The following is a 20,034-nucleotide window of genomic DNA, read 5'->3' as shown; positions in this document are numbered from 1 at the left end:
TTGAACCGAATGTAATTTACATTGGCATAAAAGAGAAACACATCTCTAGTAACTCCAAAATATGTAGCCTCAGTGAAAACCACACTTAATAACCCCTGTACATAAACATGTTTATTTTCTCTTTTTACAGCAAGTTAATATGCAGGTTCAGAATGTCTAATCAGACATTGGTACACAACATGAGGTGCCAAAATCAACTTCAGTGGGGAGAACTGGAAATTAGAAAAAAAAAAGAAAAGGCATTGCCACTTCTCATACAAGTAGGGTACATACTGTATTTACACAAAATGGGGGGGAAAGCGTTTGAAACACTCCGCAGCCAGCACTGCGTGTGGTTATGAAAACATCTAGTTTTTAAGTGTACATAAACTTCACCTTGTACAGTATGTTTGCGGAAACAAAGCCATCGCCTCATTGCTTCTGACATTCACAAATTATGTTTGGGGTTAGCGTTAGAAAAGAACAGAAGGGGAAATGGCTTACCAGAGGATGCAGAGGCTTTTAAAGCTTTAAATAATATAAGAAATCAAAATAAAAAGAGTCCACAAGCACGGCGTCAAAATGTACCTTTTACATTTCGAGAAGATGCTCACAATCAGAGGGGAAAACAAATCTCGACAGCGCTGACTGAAGAAGTGGAATTTGATGAGCAGATGGTTTGGTGAAAACTTCATGCAATATCAGGCAAGATGTAACAGCGCCACCAGCCCCATCCCAAACGAGGAAAAGAAAAACCTTTTTTTGTTTAGATTAAAAAAAACAAAAAAAACACCCTGTAGTAAATCTGTACAACGAAAATACATTTGGGATCTACGTCTAAAGGTACATTATTAAGGTTATATACACTCCCACCCATCCATATATTATCTTTACAAGTAGACTTCATTCAAACCCAAACATTAAGAAAACCCCGGGTGAACGGGGAAATGGGATCACATCAAACATCCATTTAAAAATTGGTTTTCTTACTGTACCTCAACCGTTGATAAGTCCCTCTGTTCTCGTCTGTACAGTGAACTACAGCAGGACTAAAATCTCCCTCAACAACTGGATGGATTGCTACTGTAACGGAATTAAGAATCGTCAAAACGGGGGAATGACTCTTGACTAGTTAATCTTTTTTTGCAGTGGACATTAACCAAAACAAACCTTTACTGCGTGTTAACAATATTTCAAGGGACTTCAAGAATACAAAATAGAAATGGAGTCAGAACACGGCGCAAAAGCCAACTCCAATATTCTGACTGAACAGAACGTAGGCTCTCAATACACTTAGGCCTCTTCACTGAAGAGAGCTACACTATCCCAGCGATAAACGTGAATGTTCTCTGGTCTCAGGTGGGACTGGGTTGGAAAATATGTCAGCCTTAAACATTTGCCCAACGTTTGTTTGAAACAACTCATAAAAACAGAACCTTGTGTTTGAAATCTCTTTCCGCAGACTCTGAGTTGCAGCGTTGAAATTCATTCAGAAAAAAGAAGAAAAAAGAAACGACATTGTACAAAGTGAGATTCTCACATTCTCTTTGCAAGGGAAAAAAAGAGGAATAAAGAATGACTTGTGCCCGCCGTCTTTCAGGATACACGAGGCAAATGCATTTATATCCCTGTGATGCTGCTTCGCTTCTTTAGTCAATTTTTACATTTGTGTAGATCTTCCTCACGAAGGCACTTGTTCCCATGTATCCAACGGCACCTGGAAAACAACAGAGTTCAGTGAGTTTCTTTAAGGTGGCCTGGCAACTGCAAGCACTTTGTTGGTTAATCCATCACAGGACGAGGGAAATGATTACTGGTGAAGGTATCCAATAAAGGTGACATCCCAGCAACCCTGAAGGAGGTAGTGCACACAGAGAAAGGTGTACAGTACCAGCTGTGGCTGGGGAAGTACTTTGGGGGGACTTTGGGAGTTTAGCCTTTGCAGTGCACAAAATCATATATTACTGTACAGAAAGGAAAAAAACCCTAAAACCTAATAGGGCCCCTTTAACCAAGCACTAGTTGGCTGCAGAGTGAAGATGTTTGCTTCCCACAATCAAACCGACATAATCACTAGCAATATTGACGTTAAAAAAAAACAGGCACGGCTCAGAAACAAATGAAGCACTTTAACTAACTAACCAGCTGGCTTCACCTTTGGGGAGTCGTCTCTCACTGTGCACCCAGCAGCTGTTAAAAACGTTCCTGATTGATGCGGCTGCAATCCATAGTAGAATAATTATGAACTGTTTATTTCTTGTTTGACCATCTGCTCTATTGTTTAAATGCCTAAAGCAGAAATCAGACGGGTGCTCCTGCCCGAGGGATTCAACTCGGAGTGTCAGAGACTGCCGTCGGGCCAATTTTGTGCTTCGGGATCATTGTGCCAACGATTCAATTTCAGGAACGTGCACCTCCTCATGAACAGACAGCATTCATCAAGTTGAAACAAGACGTTTACAACAGGTTTGTACAGCTATGAGGTTTGCTGAGTCTGACCTGGAACACTTATACAAGCAAACGTCACAGAAAAGTAAGAGGTTTAAGAGGGTTCTTTGGGAAGCTGCAGAAACATATTACGGAGCTCTGCATATTCGCTAATAATTCACATAACTGTTTTGCCAAAACATCTTTCACATTCATGAAAAAGGCAGTATTTTCCAAGTAAAGCAATATATTTTGCAATGACTTTTTCAAGTAAATTGAATTTTGTGAGTGTTATGAGTCGAGAAGTGATGCATTTCTTTTAATGCTGTCAAAATTATCGCAGTAAATTGCACAGACAGCAGTTAGTAAGGTTGATTTCAGTAGCCACTTGTCTGGAAATACCGAAGACTAGAAACAGTTTTGTAAACTTTTGTCACGTAGTGATCGTCTTCTCAATAGAACATCTTTGATAATGTCTTCTGGTCAATCAGAATCAAGATAACGGCGTGGTGTTGTTGCAGGAAGTCCCGACGGAGAATACTTTTGCTGTAGTACATCTCTATATACATCGGTACAACATTACCGACACGTAATGAAATAAGACCCCACGGTTTGATGATTGATGGGTGTGTGGGCTGTCTTTCATTTTGACACACAGAACAATGTTATAATAAACATACATACATACTGTATGTTAAATGGATATATCCGCCTTCTTTCATTTATCTTTCCATTCCCACAACAATATACATAAAGAAATGGCATATTTTGGACATAGTTTGAATGGTGATTAATCATGATTAATTAATTTTTAAGCTGTGATTAATCTGATTAAAAATGTTAATCGTTTGACAGCCCTAATTTCTTTACTCTGGAAGGTCCTAGAGTATTAAAGCAACTATATTTGAGACTCACCACACATGATTCCTAGAGAGGTGCTGAACACAGCCATGTAGCCAAAGTAGAAGGACGTCTGGAAGAGCCCGTACATCCTGAAATGCACCAAAGAGAAACATTTAACAAATGCATTTCATTGCTTTTGTACTCTCTTGATTGTATATGACCTGTGTGCTTGATACAGTGTTACACTTACTTAGTTTTGAAGAAGTAGTAGTAAAAGGAGTACATGTAAACATAAACAGCAGTGGATGCAGCGGAGAGGAAGCTTGTCCATTGCCTAGAAAAGAGAGAAAACCAAAGTTAGTTAGGTAGGTCATTGTTTGGTGCATTAATCCTTCTCTCAGCTCTGGATTAGACACTAATGCAGGTGAACAAGAGGCTGACTGCAAGGGAGTAAATTATTTCCCAACACTAAACTCTAGGACATTAATTTGAACGCATAACATTTACTTTCCTACTACTATGGGTCTTTCATTCAATGGGTTTGGGGGACGATTTGAAGCGTGGGGTGACAGGAGTTGTTGGGAGCATTGCCATAACTACCCTTAGTTTCTTTCTTTTAGGATTCCTTTATTGTTCATCGCTTAAAAGGGTTTTTAATAGAAGACAAATGATTTGCAGGTCTTTTCTCCCTAACAGGGCCAGGGAAATAAAAACCCATTCAAAGACTAAATAAACCAGTGTTAGTTCAAATTCAGTGTTTCTGTGAAGGTGTTTGGCTGATGCTGAAGTGTGTTCAGCTTGTTTCTCTGATAACTTGAGACCCCATGACTAAATTCCTTTATCTGATTAAAATATGCTGTAATGGACTATCTTCAAAGTGTGTCCAATAAAAACCCGTAGCTTCAAACTAGATGGAAAGTCATATATCGATGCCGACTCCTGCTTAGAGAGGAAACGACAGCACTACAGGCGATTCAAATTATGGATTTTGCTAGGTTTAAGTTACATATTGTATCTTTCACTGTGCGGGGAAGGTTGCTGTCAACACTGGTGCCAAACTCTCACCATCTGTAGTCCTCGGCGTTGAGCAGGAAGTACGTGCACACGATGGTGACGCACACGGTCACGATGCACAGGATGACCAGGACCAGCATCATGAAGCCGTACACGTAGTAGATTTTGTAGGCCCAAAAGGACGTGAAGATGAAGTACCTGAAGAAGAGAAGACAGGAAACTTGTCACCTGCCGCAAAGATAAACTTGCTACATAAAAGAAAAACGTTCAGTTCTACAGCAATGACTTACATTTCAATGAAAATAGAGCCGAACGGAAGGATCCCTCCGAGGCAGACGATGACAGCCGGCTCCATGAACCTGACACAAGGTAACAAAGGGTGTGTGACTTATAGTGTTATGAGAAGGAAAATGGAGACAGATTGGAAACTTAAGATAAGTCTGACAGCGGCCTCAAGTCACAGCTGCCCACACAGCCTCTGAAGGCTGTAAATGTTCATGCACTGGGTTTATTGCTTGATATTTTTCATTATCCTGAGAGGATGTGTAGACAGCAATGCCATTTCCTACTTGTCTAACATTTTAACACCAACCCTACAACGCTTAGGATTCATTTCATGCGTCAAGTACAACTTCCTCACTGCCTATTGATCACCCTTCTCTCTACAGCGATGTAAACACGGCACGCCCGGTGCTACACTTCAAGAATCTTGAAGTGTAGAATCAGCTATTCTATTGACTTTTCCATAACGGCCATTTAAACTTCAAATGTTTTATTTACATTTCAATAGCGAATGCTTTAAAAGAAGGAGAAAATAATGACTAACTTTCATTCAGTCGATTTCCCCACTGTTGCATGACAGAGAAAACACTGCAGGAACCATCTTTTTCCCAAATACCCCTTCCATTTTTTATTTGTTTTCAGTCGACAATAGTTGAAGAGCCCCATCATCATTATTGAACCGTAGCAATTCAATTGGGCTTGAAACATTTCAGGAAGCGGTTTCCTTAAGTCCTCTTCAGTCTACTCAGTGGTTAAAGGACTGGCTTATGTAAAGCCAGTTGAGTAGCACTTGAAATGTTTGGCTCTATTAAACCTGATGTACTTATATGATTCTGTTTTCTTCAAGGTTGTATCTTCCTGGTCGAATGTACTTATTGTAAGTCGCTTTGGATAAAAGCGTCAGCTAAATGCAATGCAATGTAATGTAATGTAATGGTTAGACTGAAGAGTGTGTTCAGCTGGTGTTCCAATAGTGCTGACTCGAGACTAACCTGTTATTATCTTAATCTGCACACATTTCGTTGCTACCCTTCACATTTTCAACCATTGATTGGTTGTTTTCTTTTATTCTTATTGAACTGTTGCTCAGGAGTATCTTTGTCTCTTTCTGCTCTTTTGATCGTCAGTCTGGTTGAACCATTGTACAGCGTTTTCTTCTCCAAGTACAAAACAAACCCTTACTACAAAATAACATCTATTAGTAAAAAGCCTGTACTTCAAGCTGAAGCACACAATACCACTCAAATGAGCTGCTGCCATACAGCTTGCTGGAGACCAATATAACAGGCCTGGAACTAGGACTAATGTTTAAAGAAAATGGAGCAGTCCTTTTAGCTATCTGACTGTACCTATTCAAGCTCTTATGTCTCCATTTAATATACCCAACATTTGCTTTTGTAACTGCTTATTATAATTGTAAATTAAACATATTTGTTTTCCTAGAAAAAAACAAAGTAACAATTCTTATGATGTTATATTAGGCTCTGTACAACATACAACAAACGTATGTATATGTGTGAGGCCACACTCACCACTTCTTCTCAGGGATGGGTCTCGGCACGGCGTTCACTCGGCAGGGGAAGTTCGGCTGGCCGGACAGATTCCTCCCCAGAATTGTTCCCACAAGGTTAAGAGGCAGGATGACAAAGAAGCAGATAGAGCAGACAGCAACCTGCAGGAAACACACACGTTTAATATACAGGGTGTTCTCAGATACACCATCTCAACTGTCCTTTTGACTGTGTCCTAGAAATTCAATTGGTTTAAAGGGGCCCTATATTGCCCCTTTTCCAGTTCATATTTTGTTCCTCTATTGGGACGTGTCTCTATGCTTTAATGTTCAAAAAGCTCTTTATTTTTCTTACACCGTCTGTGCTGCAGCATCTCTTTTCACCCTCGGTCTGAAACCAGAGCCCAGTCTGCTCTGATTTGTTTGGTCGACTAGTTATATATGTCCCGCCCCTAAGCCTATTACATACAATGTGTTGGAGGGCTAGCCAATAGAGGCTAAAGCGTTAACTTCCATACTATAAACATCGCTATTTCACAAAGGACTACAATTGACAGTTACAATTGTTTTAAGATGCTTGATTGTTAGCTTTCCCTTATGTAAAATAGTCCAATATAGAAGTACAAATGCAAATAAATAAGACAAAGTGATGACAAATGCATATAGTAATGAGGTAATTATCAGAATACCTTCAGGTTTAGCCAAAACAATCTACGACTGCCCCAACATTTTTCGGATGAAATAACGCTGTAGTTGGATCATGGCTATTTGGTGGTTTGATTTTAATATCGTTACTTGACACTTGATGGATCTCATGTTGCACTGATAAACACTTAACAACTCTGGCGTGTTGTGTGGAGCAGACAAACAGCTGTTTGCAATTAAGTATCTGAGGTATTTATCTGGAAAGCATTCATGGTTTTGTTTTCTTGCCATTTAGTTTGGAAACTTTGGGAGTAAATGCACAATTAAACTCATCAGAGTTGAGAAACTGCTATGAGTTAGGGTCCCGGCGTCATGTGGAATGTATTTTATAGGATGTGATCTGTTTTTAATGTTCTCAGATGAGGAAAGGATCATTTTCTAGCCTGAACATTAACTAACTCAATGAAGAAAAAAAACCACCTTGTCATTGCTCCAGGCTGATATAGATAAAGTCTACATCATATCACACAACCACACAAACTGAAGCTGTTGACTGGGAGGATGCTGTTCATATCTTTGTGGTTTTTAGGGAGGTGTTACTGTGTCAAAACCCACCATGGTGCCAAATGGGATGGCTCTGGAGGCGTGGTAGTAGATAGCGATGAAGTTGATGAAGAAAGCCGTCCCGCACACCATGGCTGGGATCAGGAACGCTCCGATGAACATTTGCTTTATCCATCTTCTGCCTGGATTGTTCAGACAAATCAAACAGAATCATGAGAGACATGTGTGACAGGAAATAAAGAGAGGAGAGAACGTGAGGCATTGAAATGTTTTGTATTACCTCCTTGTTTTGCGTACAAGCTTCCCCCAAAGTAGCCATTGACAGGGGAGGTGGCGGCGTACACGAAGATGGCTGTGCTCAGCATGGATCCTCTCCTGCAGAGAGAACCGAGGTATGAGTGGAGCTCTGAGAGGTCTCTACTCTCTCAGCGTCTGTGTTTTCCTACACTGACGTCTAAACACACATCTCTTTCTCTAAGCTACATTTTAATAGAGCGCTTAAAAAAGGGACCGTTTTTCCAAAATCAATAATAAACATTTTAAACTAAGCTTGTCAATAAATATTAAATAGTGTCCTTTTAAATTACACTCTACATAACGTTAAAGAGAAAACACATGCAGAGTAACTTTCGGTCAAAACAATCATTTATTTCCTTTATTAACGGAATACCATTTTTAGTTTTCCTCTAATATCCCGTTCAGTCTCTTTCCTTATTCGTAGAGAAAACAATTCTTCCTATTTCATAGGGTTTATCAAACAGGATCCTCTCATCGTACCCCAAACACACAATGAGAACAATAAGCTACCAGGCAGTTAGCTACTCACTCTGTGTACAGATCCTCCACCATGGCGACGATGATGACGATGAAGGAGACGGAGAAGATCTGGCAGCCGGAGCCGATGAGCGAGGAGAACATCATGGGATGGCTGGACGGCCGAAACACGTCACCGTGAACCTGCTTCCACCCGTATTCATCTCCCAGGTCTCGGTCCTGATGAAGAACAGGGACAATGCAAAATCAGAAGGAGTTCATAAAAACAAAGCACACAGTTACACAGCATTGAATCACACCTTCCATCACCTATATTAAAGTACAAAGATAGGAATAGGAAAAACAGAAAGAGAAAAGGAATGAAAATCAGAAAAATAAACGCTTTAATTCAAATTTAACATCAACAAATAACAATGTTCTAATTTCTAAAGCTCTTTATAACTTACCATGTCATCCATTTCCTCCTCTTTGCTATACCTGGCGTAATCCTTTCTTAGTGTTCTCATCAGAATCATGGACACCAGACCCACCAAGAAAATCACCATCATGAAGGAGTTGAAGATGGAGAACCAGTGAATCTAAAAGTAAAGACAATTATTATTATTTTAAAAAGTAACAATTTTCTAAAGATTTTTGTATCAAAACCATAATGTACCAAATATCAAAAGGCTCAATAACAAACCATGGACTATCGATTTGTGCGAAAAAAGTAATCAAAACAACATGCTGAATCCATTACTCTTATCTAAAAATACTGCTTTTTCTTTAACGCTTGTTCTCAGTTGGCTCAGCTTCTCTCTACAAAGTCAGGGCAGGACACAAAGTTATCTTCCATTAGCTGGTGGATACAAAAAATATATAGATGACATGGAAATCAGTCTAACTTCCTTTTTTATAGAGAGCCCAGCTGATGGCCTGCTACAAAAGCAGTTTGAGTCAAAGAGTCAGCCAAAGGTTAACAGACCTGCAGATTACACCAAACGTTTCGTAGTACGAGGCTCAACTTTTGCTTTGTGATCAATCATAAGCGCCCTGTTAAAACAAGCCATCGGCGCTCTCGGCTTACACGATGCAGCGCAAACAATGACATATAACTCACCCTGTGCTGAAAGAAGGATGGATCCAGGTACTTGTCGAATCTGTCTTCAAACTTCACATCCGACTTCTTCCATTTCACCTGTGACAGGAAGGGTTTACATTCATATTTTGACTAGAAACACTTCATTTATACGACTACCCGAGGCAACACTACTTTATACGACATGAGATTAAAAGACAAACACTAGAGTCATGAAATATAGTACAATATAAAAAGAACCACTGTGTGGATCTTGTGCTCACCGAGTAGGACATGGCTATTCTTGTGTTTGGCACGAGTCGGACTTTGCCTTCACTGGTCAGATTCACATCAACGATTCTGTTGCCATTGAAGCCGATCTCCAGCTTCTTGTACGTCCACAGGTAATGATCTTCTCCATTCTCATCCGCCTCACCAACAATACCTTTAATAACATTTACATGCGTTGAATTATTATTCTGGTTCTTTCAGAAGAGGTCAAACGGACAGGGCAAACAAAGCGGGTCTCTACTGGCCTTCCATAAACAATCTGATGCAAAGTCTCTGAGCATATCAGTTTAATGCAAAACAATTGCTCTGAAGCGACTCAACAGGATGCTCGTGTTATCATGTATAAAGAACACACTCATACAATGTTGCCATTTATACATTTTAATCCCAATGTTGCCATTACTCTTTTATATTTAAGTAGGGGAACTTTATTATTGATCATGACCTTATTTAAGATTGTTTGATTTTCCCAGAAGACAGGATTTTCACTATCTGTGATGCAATAAACATATGATTCTCTGTGAACACTGGAGATAACCAATAGATGTTGATGGGCACTGTTTTTAGTCGAGTTAACCATCCTTAGGAGGCTAACTAACATAAGACACTGGAAGTGTTGCTGCAAGTGTGTTGTGGGAAAGAAGTGATTAACTACAGATGCTGCTGCATAACCTACGTCAAACATCAACGTCTCAGACGTGATAAGAGCAATTGTTTGATTACCACGCTGGCGAACCGGACATGAGGTTAAAGTCTATATTTGTTTATTGTGAGTAAGGCCTGTGTGTGCAACTTAAAATACGGTCTTAGTAATTGCCAGAGTCCCACCCACTACCAACAACTTCAGCCTGGACGGTTCTGTTAGAGTAGGAGTGACGCCTCTGTACAAACTATAACCACATACTGTATAATAATTTCGCAGCGATCGCTTGTCACAGTTGCAGCATTAAGAAAAGTTTGACAGTGAAGCACTTTTTAACACATTCTAATGATGTATTTAATTATTTTGGTATGTCAAATTGGTTCCATATACCAATACATTTTCCATAAAGCATTCCAGTGAATAAAATGATTATAATATAATTAAATAGGAGGTTTATCTGATGTTTTTGAGTATTTTTTTTTGCAGCATTTATCACAAATACAATCTGTCAAAATGTAACTGAAGACAGCAGCTAATCCACCAAAACACTGCATTGTTCAAGAGATTCTTGACAAAAAACCAAGCAAGAATAGCACAGAGCCAGCACAAGTAATGAGTTGAATGCTTTTCAGTAAGCTATTTCAAACACAATACAAGTGTAGAGTAACTCCTGTAGTGAGTTGGCCAGTGATGAATGACTGGATAGTCCCATCCATGCATAAGAACTGGTTTAACTTCTCCAATAACAAGATAAACACACTGATACACAAGAAGCCGGGTCACTAACAACCTTTGTAAAATGAACTCCGAATGGAAGATACCATTAGAAAATAAGTACTTTATAAACAGAGTAATAATAAAAGGAAAGCTAAAAAGCATGTGTATTTAGTATCCGCCAATTTATTAGAGCTATATCAAGCCTAGAAGGACATTTAGAAAAATTAAAGAAATGGATCACTTACCCCAGATAGGGAGGTCATCTATGTACATTTGGTACCAGTAATGATTCTTTATGGCGTAGACAAAGGCATCCCGTTTGGCTTTGTCCAGGTCAATCTCACAGTATGTTGTCTGCATGACTTCATCTACGAGAATCACAAGATAACAAGTGAGAATTATGTTTGGGAAAGTCAGAGTACACCCACAAATGCAGAGACAAATGACAAAGTAGTATTGCAATGCTCTCATCAGTTGTGTGCCCAATAAGTCATTTTAACAGCAGAATACCTTTGAATCTGATGTCGAGGCCGCTGAATTCCAGCTCCACTCCCTGCAGAGCCTCTCCGAGGGTTTCATGGTAATGACTGATGGTCTTCTTGGAGCCCGCGCAGAAGGGCAAAGAGAAATACTTGTAGGTCTCCTGGCGGTTGTGGTAAGGCCCCACTGTGTTCATCCACAAAACTACCTCCTCCTTCTCTATGTACTGCAGAGGAAACACAAGGACTCTTGTTGTGAAGTCCAGGAATGCTAAACCAGTTCTTCTAGTCTCAGTGGTTTCATATTCTATATTTTCAACATTAAACAGATAAAGTGTGACTTTTAAATAACTCTGCATGTATGTTTACCCTCATAATAAGGACCAAACTTAAACAGGTGTATTTAATTTAAGCACCGGGGTTAAAAGGACTTGTCTGATGAAACGTTATCATCACATTTCCATTGAATCTTTTGCATTCAAACATAAGAAAATGCAACACACTTATCACTGCGTTTGTGAGACACAACAAAAAAAGTGGTGTACGTTAACGACGCTGCAGATAAGGAAGTAAACGTCAACGCGATATCCGTTTCCACTGAATTCATGCCTAAAACAGCCATTCCAAGTGACGAAGACACTTTAATAAATCATTAATAATGTGTTTATCAGTTTTAATTACGGCGTATGTGTGTAATAAAACGAAGGGAACAGAATAAATAGCGAGAGGCCATGACGTTTAGCTGTTGTTTCGGCATATGTCATGTTGGCTGAAATAACAGCCATCGCAGTCATCACTTCGGGGAAACCCTTTTTGTCTGGATTTCCTAAAAGCCTTTCACGTTTATAACGGCCGTACTCTTGATTTTGTTGAACAACTCACTAACGCTAGCAAGCCTAACTTGCAGTTTCCTCCGGTGCTCAAGGGAAGCTTGTGAAGACCAGTGAGTAAGACGTGCTAACAAGCTAGCTGCAAACGTTAGCTTTAAGCACTTAGGCCGATAAGTGGAAACAAGTTAGCTCGCTAATTCAATGCCTATATATTTAATAGCTCGCCAAATATCGATAAATAACCCAACAGGCCCAGGCGTGCACTCTCTCGTGTATGTAATTCTGTTTTCTTGCGTGCTAGCCGTCGCAGCTACAGTTAGCAGGTTACACAGAGCACAAACGTCCATTAATTTCAAGGCTCCCCCTTTTCAATCGGCCTCTCAAAACGGCGTCTTACCGTGTGTTCATGTTCATCTGCGTCGACAGGTAATAAAGCGCCCACTATAGCGAGAAAGGCTGCTGCTGCCACCTTCCACCTGGAAGACCCCATTATTTTCGGAGAAAGTATGCAGAAAGATTGGGGATGTTAGCTTTGTAGGGCTATCCCACCTTCTTCCTGGTTGTATGACAGAGGCAATTTTAGGGATGCTCTCGTACGCATATGGCGTAAGCGCTTCACGAGCGCACACCGCATCCACATAGGATTGGCTGACTTGAGTCACGTGACTCGTATCAACCAGTCACAGTGAAAAGCGATGGATCAAACGGTGAGTAATGAAACTCTGTCGGCGCATCGCCCGCAACCTTCAGCCACGTCATCCGACTGGCAAGACTGGAGCTTCAACTCACCTTTGACAGAGGAGGTGCACGAAACATGTTCCGTGCGCACAACATACAGGTATATTCACTGTTCAGACAGAGTCCTTCTTATGGGTCTGAAGTTTTCAAAACAATATTTCACTTTTCATGCATTTCCATGTGTAGTTTTAAAGCATTCACCACGGCGTCAGGTTAACCCTAACCCTAACCCATTAATTTGGGATTTCATGATACCACTCTGGGGATAGTTTGGATAACATAATACCACAACTTAACACATGCCAATGAATAGATGGATTGTTGAGAACATAAAACACCTTCAACAACTTCCCTTTATAACTCATGAATACAGCTATTTGTACTTCTCTTATCACAATCACAACACCTAGGTAGTATAATAAAAAGGGCAATATTTTTAACAATCTTCCATCTACAGCAGTAGTTCAAAGGTACTGCAAATACACTTTCCCCTTCAATAAATCCTTCTACAAATGTGGTCAGACCTTCTCATCAAAAGGAGACAGATGCCACTTCATTGACGACATGCTCTTGAGTTTTAAATGTTTTTGAACATCTACCCAAATGTGACATATAACTGAATTAAGAATTCTAATTAGATCAGACCCTAACCCTATATATCAAAGAAAAATACACTGATTTAACACCAGTAAACAGCATATAAATGTAGATGTGTGTCAGTACAATATGAGGTTGGAAGGCCTTATTGACAGGTTTGCCAACTATACATTATACAAATCACTAGAATGAGCAGAGGGGACTTAAATAAGGCATGTTTAAAAAATACAGTTTATTAAAAGAACTAATATGAAGCATGGATAAAACGTCCCTTCTTCAATGCAACTTCCAGCATGCTGCATGTATATGGATTAATCCCTTTTCATGTGAATTACTGAGAGGTGAAGGGGAGTTACTATCTGTGCAAGGAGGACATCTTCTGTGGAGTTTTACACTAATGAAACCAAAATGTAAAAGTGCATTACACAGACGGACCAATGCATTGCTTGTTGACATTAGCAGTGATAAAGATTTATTATAATTTAAAGGCAAAAACATTTGAACTGAGGTTCTTTCAACCGATAGGAATGCACTTTATATCCTGTGGTTGAATTGAAAGACATTCACAACTCATTTCTGACATTTGCCAGCAGCTGCTCTCCATGTATTGTTCTGAAATAAAAACATAGACATCTTAAGCCTTGGATTACAAAACTCATTATTGGGAATTATAGATGAGCATTATCACCACACCACAATGCCCAGCAGAGGGTGGATTCTGCTACAATGGCTCATACAAATCACACCATTTTTTTACGATTGCCAGAAAAATGTTTGCATTTATTCTTGAAAAAAATAAGATATAAAACAAACAAAAACAAATTTGAAAAGTAAAGAAAATCACATATTTGTGCAAATGCAGTCATAAAGACAAAAGCAATTGATTGGCAATGTGTGTCTGAAGTCTTCTGCTTCCAACTTTACAGCGACAGGACAAACTTCCTACGGAGGAGACATGATGAAATACATGTTGAAGATATGAACAGATACATATTTGCCAAAAAATAACCATTTGAATGTCAATGAGTGAAATGTTTTCTCACTGTAAGCTGTCAGGCAGATGGGGGTCTCGATATAAGCCGTTGTGCAGATACCCCAGAGAACCGTCAAATGGCACCATCTTGACCCGCTCTGCATTCTGGGCCTTCACTGCTAACTCATACATCTGGGACAGAAAAAAAGCAAGGAAAGTTTGGTCCAGTTACAACAAAAATCTATTCCACAGAAAACACCTAATCTATGCAGCTTTCTGAGCCAGTAATACCTCCTGAACAGTCTGAATTGGAGCCAAGTGATCGTCCTCTGAATGGAGGAAAAGGATCGGGCATGTCATTTTCTTCAAGCTGCAAGATAACAAGTCCATATTATTAAGTCATTGCATTTTAATTGTAATAACAATATTAATAGCTGATTAACTGTTGTTTTAAAGCAAGCATTAAATGGAAACTTACTTTTCTTCAGAAGGAAATAAAGCCTTGTTTTCTTCAACTGGATCTGGGAATAAGTATCCAGAGCCTGGAAGCCTCCAGTAATACTTAGAACAGAAAGAAAATAATACATTAAAAGGTTAAGCATAATGAAGAAGCAGCTACTTGAAATGCACAAACCACATGTCAGAAGTGACAAGTTCCAGGAGTTTACCCAGGTAAAAGTCGGCACCTCCTGTCCTTTAGTATTGAATGCACCCTCCAGAATCACACCATCAAAACTCCTCCCTGAAAACAGGAAACAGTCATCAAGAGTCCTTTTATTTCCATTTTCCAAAATACACTGGTATCAACTTACCTTGCTCATGCAGTTTAACTGCAGCATTAGTGGCCACTCTGCACAGAAGAGAAAAATCCTCAGTGTCTCTTTTAGTGTAGTTGGAATGAACAGTTCAGCTAGTTTTGATGTTAGCATTGTAGCTGTGGGCTAATCTTAATCAACCTTTTCTGATTTAAATAATCTTCTATGCAACATGACTCTCCTATCAGCATATTTAAAAATCTACTTTGCCTTATTTTACTTTATTTTACACCATTAAAATGTGTCTTTTTCTTCTCCCAAGTACAGTAAATACATACAATGCATATAACAAAACATACCAAATGTTTCACAACAGACAGCATACAAAAGTATAGCCAACAATGTGTTATATATTATATAAAAGAGCACATACGTATCTTATTTAATAATAAGGGAATATTGTTTATTTTTTGGAAGCAGCTCAAACTCTGAGTTTGATGGACGTGAGCTAATTGTTAAGCCTTCATGTGTACAGCACTGTCAAATATAATTCAAAGTAACATTTACGTCGATATATTGACAGACATGATAGTATTTCATATGATGAGATCTAAAGTTTGTATCAATATTTGTCTGACACTCACTATTTAGGATTTTATTTGCATAGTTGCCACTGGCATTTCAATAAACTGGACCTGAAATGGTGAAACATTAAGGACCAATGAGTCAATCAAGCTATGTAACTAATCAATATTTAGGGAAAACATTTGTTCAGTCTCCTTTGTAGTGATTCTGTGCTGAATTCAAAGTGTTTTGCACAGCAATGATTTCCAATGGTTAGATGTTTCTGTGTGTGGGTCTCTTTCATCTGTTCAGCCATGGCCATCCCTGCTCAGGTTAAATGGTGTAAGTCGCTGCTGTATTATAAACATGTATAAGGTAGTATATCAAATAAGAGGAACAGCAAATGTTTTTGTTTCAACAGCAATTAAGATAACTAAAGGATAGAGAGGTGTCTATTACATCAAAGTCCAATATTTAAAAAAAGAAAAGCATATTATACACATTCATAACATTGACCTGAATTAACTTGTGGAAGTTAAGTGTAAGTCTCTACTTGAGACAAATGCTGAGGTAAGGAGTGTTTTGTCACTGACCCGGTGCCAAGAGAGTGTCCCCAGATGACGACCAGGCTGTCCCCGCTGCGCTCTTTGGCCCAGTTGTAAACGTAGAGGGCATCTGTGGTCACACCGGCCTCAGTCGGCTCCCCGGTGGAATCTCCAAACCCTGTAAAGTTTCTCTCATCAACTTCAGCTCACCGTCAGATCCCAAGAGATGCTCTTCACGGCCACCAGGGGGCAGCCACTCAGAGGGAAACCTGCACTAGCGTCTGACCTTAAATTGAACTACTGTCTTTTGAGGACTTAACAACAAACAACTCATCAAGCACAAGTGCATCACTCTACATCTTATGCCTGCAAATGATTTTCAATCAATTTGAGAGGTTGGTGTATTACAATCAATAAAAAGCCAAAGAAGCGTGGAGATGGTCATAAATCTTAATTTTCACCTACCTCTGTAGTCAGGCACCAGCACGTGGTAACCAAGTGCACTCAATACCTGTTGACACATAATGCTTATTTGTCTTCACAATGGCTGCTTCTTACGTTTATTAGACCTTCAAAAGATTAATATGTTTGTGCCGATGATCACTCACTTTTGCCACTCCGATCCGATGAGCGGCTGCCCTGTTGGAATGATTCACAGATAACACAGGGGCCAATAGTAAAAAAAAAAATTTTTTAACATTCCCAAATATGTCTAGCTGTGTGAAACATTTAATATCTGCTTCTTCGGGAGCAATTTAACACGAATGCATTATTCATCATACCTTGTGCCTGTGTTTCCGTGAAGATATATAAAAACTGGACTTCCATCCCTTAAAGTGTTCTGGTACCATGCCAAGTCCTTCCCTTGTGCCTCCTTCCACTTACTTTCAGGGACAGTGTGCCTTGAACAGTGCAGAACAATAAAGCAGCTTAAAGGCACAACTGATAACTGATAACTGGATCATTAAAAAAAAAGGTCCTAGCCCTTTTATAGCTAAGATAAAAACATTTCAAAAGTGGCCTATACTCACCAAACGCCAAGGGAGATTCCTTCCTCTGATGTTAAGTACATGTTGACGGTGTGATTAAGGGAGAGATCAGAGGGTCGGCTCAGGTCAATAAAGAACGGCACCCTGACTACAAACAGGAGAGAAGGGAGATGCGGAAATTTTTTGTGTGATCCGCTTGAATATTTACAATACTTCACAGAAGCCAAGATAGAATTCACATACCTCTGTGAGTGTAAACAAGGTGCTGGATTAATTCTGGGAGTGTCCTCTGCAAGCAGGGCACCAAAAGGAAGATAACAAGGGCCAATAATCCTCTTTTCAGCCACCACCGGGACCTGAGAACAGACATAAATCAATGTAACCACTCACCATCTGGCCATTAGTTTATATAACTTGTGTCAGTAATGGCAGACGACCCTCCAGGTTGTCTTGCATACTGACTCAAATACTTGTTGAATTGTAATTTTTGTAACTGAGCCAAACAAGAGCAGACTGCAATTGAGGGGAGTAAAAGCACCATGCAACACCATCTGTTAATTTAAAAGTGTAATGTGTTTATGTAACATTTCCACATTAGAATTCTAAAGACACATTTTTTTTTGTTTAGCTGTGTACTTACATTATCCTACGTTTTACGTTTTAAAACCCGGAGAAATACATCATTTTTATCTAAGTATCTGTCCGTTTTATTTACTCTCCTTTAATGCAGTCATATCCTTATGTGCATGTGCTGGAATAAATAAATGGACGTTTTTTCTCCACTTTTAATCCACATCTAAATTATACAGTTTTTGGATACTGATTGTTAATTCTGTGTATTTTAACCGGATTAAGGACTTTAGTCATCAGAAGCCTGGATCGTAAATCATCTGTAAAACGAGCTGAGAAAACATTAGCAGCAGCCAAACAGCTTTGAAGAAACACAGATTTGGAGCATGAATCTGCTTCATTCAGTTTGTATGGTTGGTTTCTAGGACAAAGTCTGTTTGTATACAGTACCTCTGCTTGATAATTTGGCTCACTTTATTTCACTCCCACTGCAACTCTGCTTCGTTTGAGCTGCAAACGTTTTTGGATGACTCAGCAATAGTAATGTCTCAAGGTGGAAACCACAAATAACTTTTACTGATTGAAAACCCAATTCACTTCAGAGTCTTAGTTACTGACTGACACTATGGTTTGTTCGCTGTTCAAATGCGGTTCAGTGTGTCGACAGTGAATGAACACATCGCCATTCAAACAACAGATGTACGAGAGAATGTACACTCAAGCCCATTGGCATGTAGAGATCCACTCCACACATGTCCCACCAATCTGTAGTTGCAGGATTAATATGGGAGAGAAGGACTGTGTAATCTAATCAAGAAGGCATGCTGCCATTGGAGTCCGTCATTACTCCCTAGAGGCAACAACAGGCAAGAGGATGCTATTCAGGCTATTGCCAATTATTGGACAATGCATCCCACCCCCTCCATTAACACTCTAATCAGCCAGAAGAGCCCTTTTAGTCGAAGACTGATTCCTCCTCACAGCTCGAGGGAAACATATAGGAGGTCATATATTTCAACAGCCATCAAACTCATCGCCTCATCTGCCAAGAGTTAACATTTCTACTATAGCCTACCATTAACTTCCCAACCCTTTTTAGAAGAGGTCCAAAACCCCATGCCAGATTGTTCTAATGAATGCACAACTGCAGTGTGCTGTAATGCAACCATTTGTATTCTAGACAACTATTTTACTGCACATTGTTCTAGTATTTCTAAGAAATATGAATGTCACTGTTACCTTAAAGTGTACTGCCAACACTCTGAATCTCTTTCCCAATCCAAAACCAAAAACTTAACCTAACGGCTCCGCGGACGTAACGTAACGGCTCCACGGATTGGTCCATTTTCTGTGTTAGAGTTAAGGATGTATGGCTAAAAATCATTTTATCTCATCAAATTCAGCAGAATTTGCATGATTTTGTTCTCAGGAGGGGAATTTGAGAGTATTACCCAGAAAAAATACAGTAAAAGTACTTCATTTTATTGTTGGTAGCAGTCAAACTAGGACTGAGTCAAACAGTGTTAGTTTTTTTAAGAACTTATGGTAAAAATAATTTGTATCGCATGAAGCAGAAAAAACATGCATTATTTTACTCTTGCGTTAGTGCCGCTTCTCAGCGATTACCGTAAAGGCGCTATAAATCACGCACTCAAAAATGAAGAACTGCTAATTTGACCAAGCAAATTTGAGAGACGGCTGAGTTTTTCCGCAGTCCTACTTTGAGGGTTTGTGACTTTGCAGACCGTTTACATGCATACAATTAAACCTTCTTAACACACAAGGGGACGGGTAATAACCTGAAAAGCATGACATGGAGCCTTTAAATTTAAACTTGTGGTCACTGTAATAAAAATGCAATCATGAAATCTCTAAAATATCGAACTTTTAGTTGATTAGGACAACAATAGGGGGGAAGATAAATCGATATAGACTTTAATCCCAGAAGCACTTCAATGCAGAGTTAGCAGCAGTATAACCTCTGATTTAATAACGACAAGCTAACGTAACTCATAGTAAAGTGAAGCTAACTAACTCACGGTGCTTCATCCCTCTGGACCCGGGCAGACCTCGGAACTTTGCTGGCTGCGGAGGATGCACCATGCTGTTTGACGACCCTCTTCCTCGTCATGTGAAGTCCGTTTAATTTATCAAATCAATGCCCTTTTAATATTTATTCTAACCCCTAGCCCAGTTCCTTAGTGTTTCTGTGTCACTTGGCAGCAGAAAAGTTTGTACAAAGTGCAGT

The 20,034-nt window shown here is 39.5% G+C and overlaps 2 protein-coding genes across 3 annotated transcripts; both read right to left on the bottom strand.

The window, feature by feature from the left end:
* Window positions 1-96: 96 nt before the first annotated feature.
* tm9sf3 (transmembrane 9 superfamily member 3) lies at window positions 97-12,657 on the bottom strand. The gene is made up of 15 exons (XM_079688681.1): window positions 12,453-12,657; window positions 11,257-11,452; window positions 10,992-11,114; window positions 9,380-9,540; window positions 9,138-9,215; window positions 8,485-8,616; window positions 8,091-8,257; window positions 7,545-7,639; window positions 7,316-7,446; window positions 6,078-6,217; window positions 4,554-4,622; window positions 4,315-4,461; window positions 3,500-3,583; window positions 3,322-3,398; window positions 97-1,696 (listed from the first exon to the last, which is right to left on the bottom strand). Exons 1-15 carry the CDS (start codon window positions 12,543-12,545, stop codon window positions 1,629-1,631), a joined length of 1,761 nt encoding a protein of 586 aa, XP_079544807.1. The 5' UTR covers window positions 12,546-12,657; the 3' UTR covers window positions 97-1,628.
* Window positions 12,658-13,836: 1,179 nt separating this feature from the next.
* LOC307043818 (lysophosphatidylserine lipase ABHD12) lies at window positions 13,837-20,034 on the bottom strand. Of its 2 annotated transcripts, none has more exons than XM_079688693.1 (13): window positions 19,822-20,034; window positions 17,460-17,572; window positions 17,259-17,364; window positions 17,010-17,129; window positions 16,836-16,866; window positions 16,693-16,738; window positions 16,276-16,405; window positions 15,176-15,213; window positions 15,032-15,105; window positions 14,842-14,924; window positions 14,655-14,733; window positions 14,434-14,555; window positions 13,837-14,332 (listed from the first exon to the last, which is right to left on the bottom strand). In XM_079688693.1, exons 1-13 carry the CDS (start codon window positions 19,887-19,889, stop codon window positions 14,311-14,313), a joined length of 1,032 nt encoding a protein of 343 aa, XP_079544819.1. In that variant the 5' UTR covers window positions 19,890-20,034; the 3' UTR covers window positions 13,837-14,310. The 2 variants fall into 2 exon arrangements, with proteins under 2 accessions (XP_079544819.1, XP_079544818.1); XM_079688692.1 differs by having other exon boundaries at window positions 19,826-20,034.

Source organism: Notothenia rossii, assembly GCF_949606895.1.
Source record: "Notothenia rossii genome assembly, chromosome: 6".
Taxonomy (NCBI): Eukaryota; Metazoa; Chordata; class Actinopteri; order Perciformes; family Nototheniidae; genus Notothenia; species Notothenia rossii.
The sequence above is the reverse complement of the archived record's forward strand: the minus strand, read 5'-3'. Positions and strand labels throughout refer to the sequence as shown.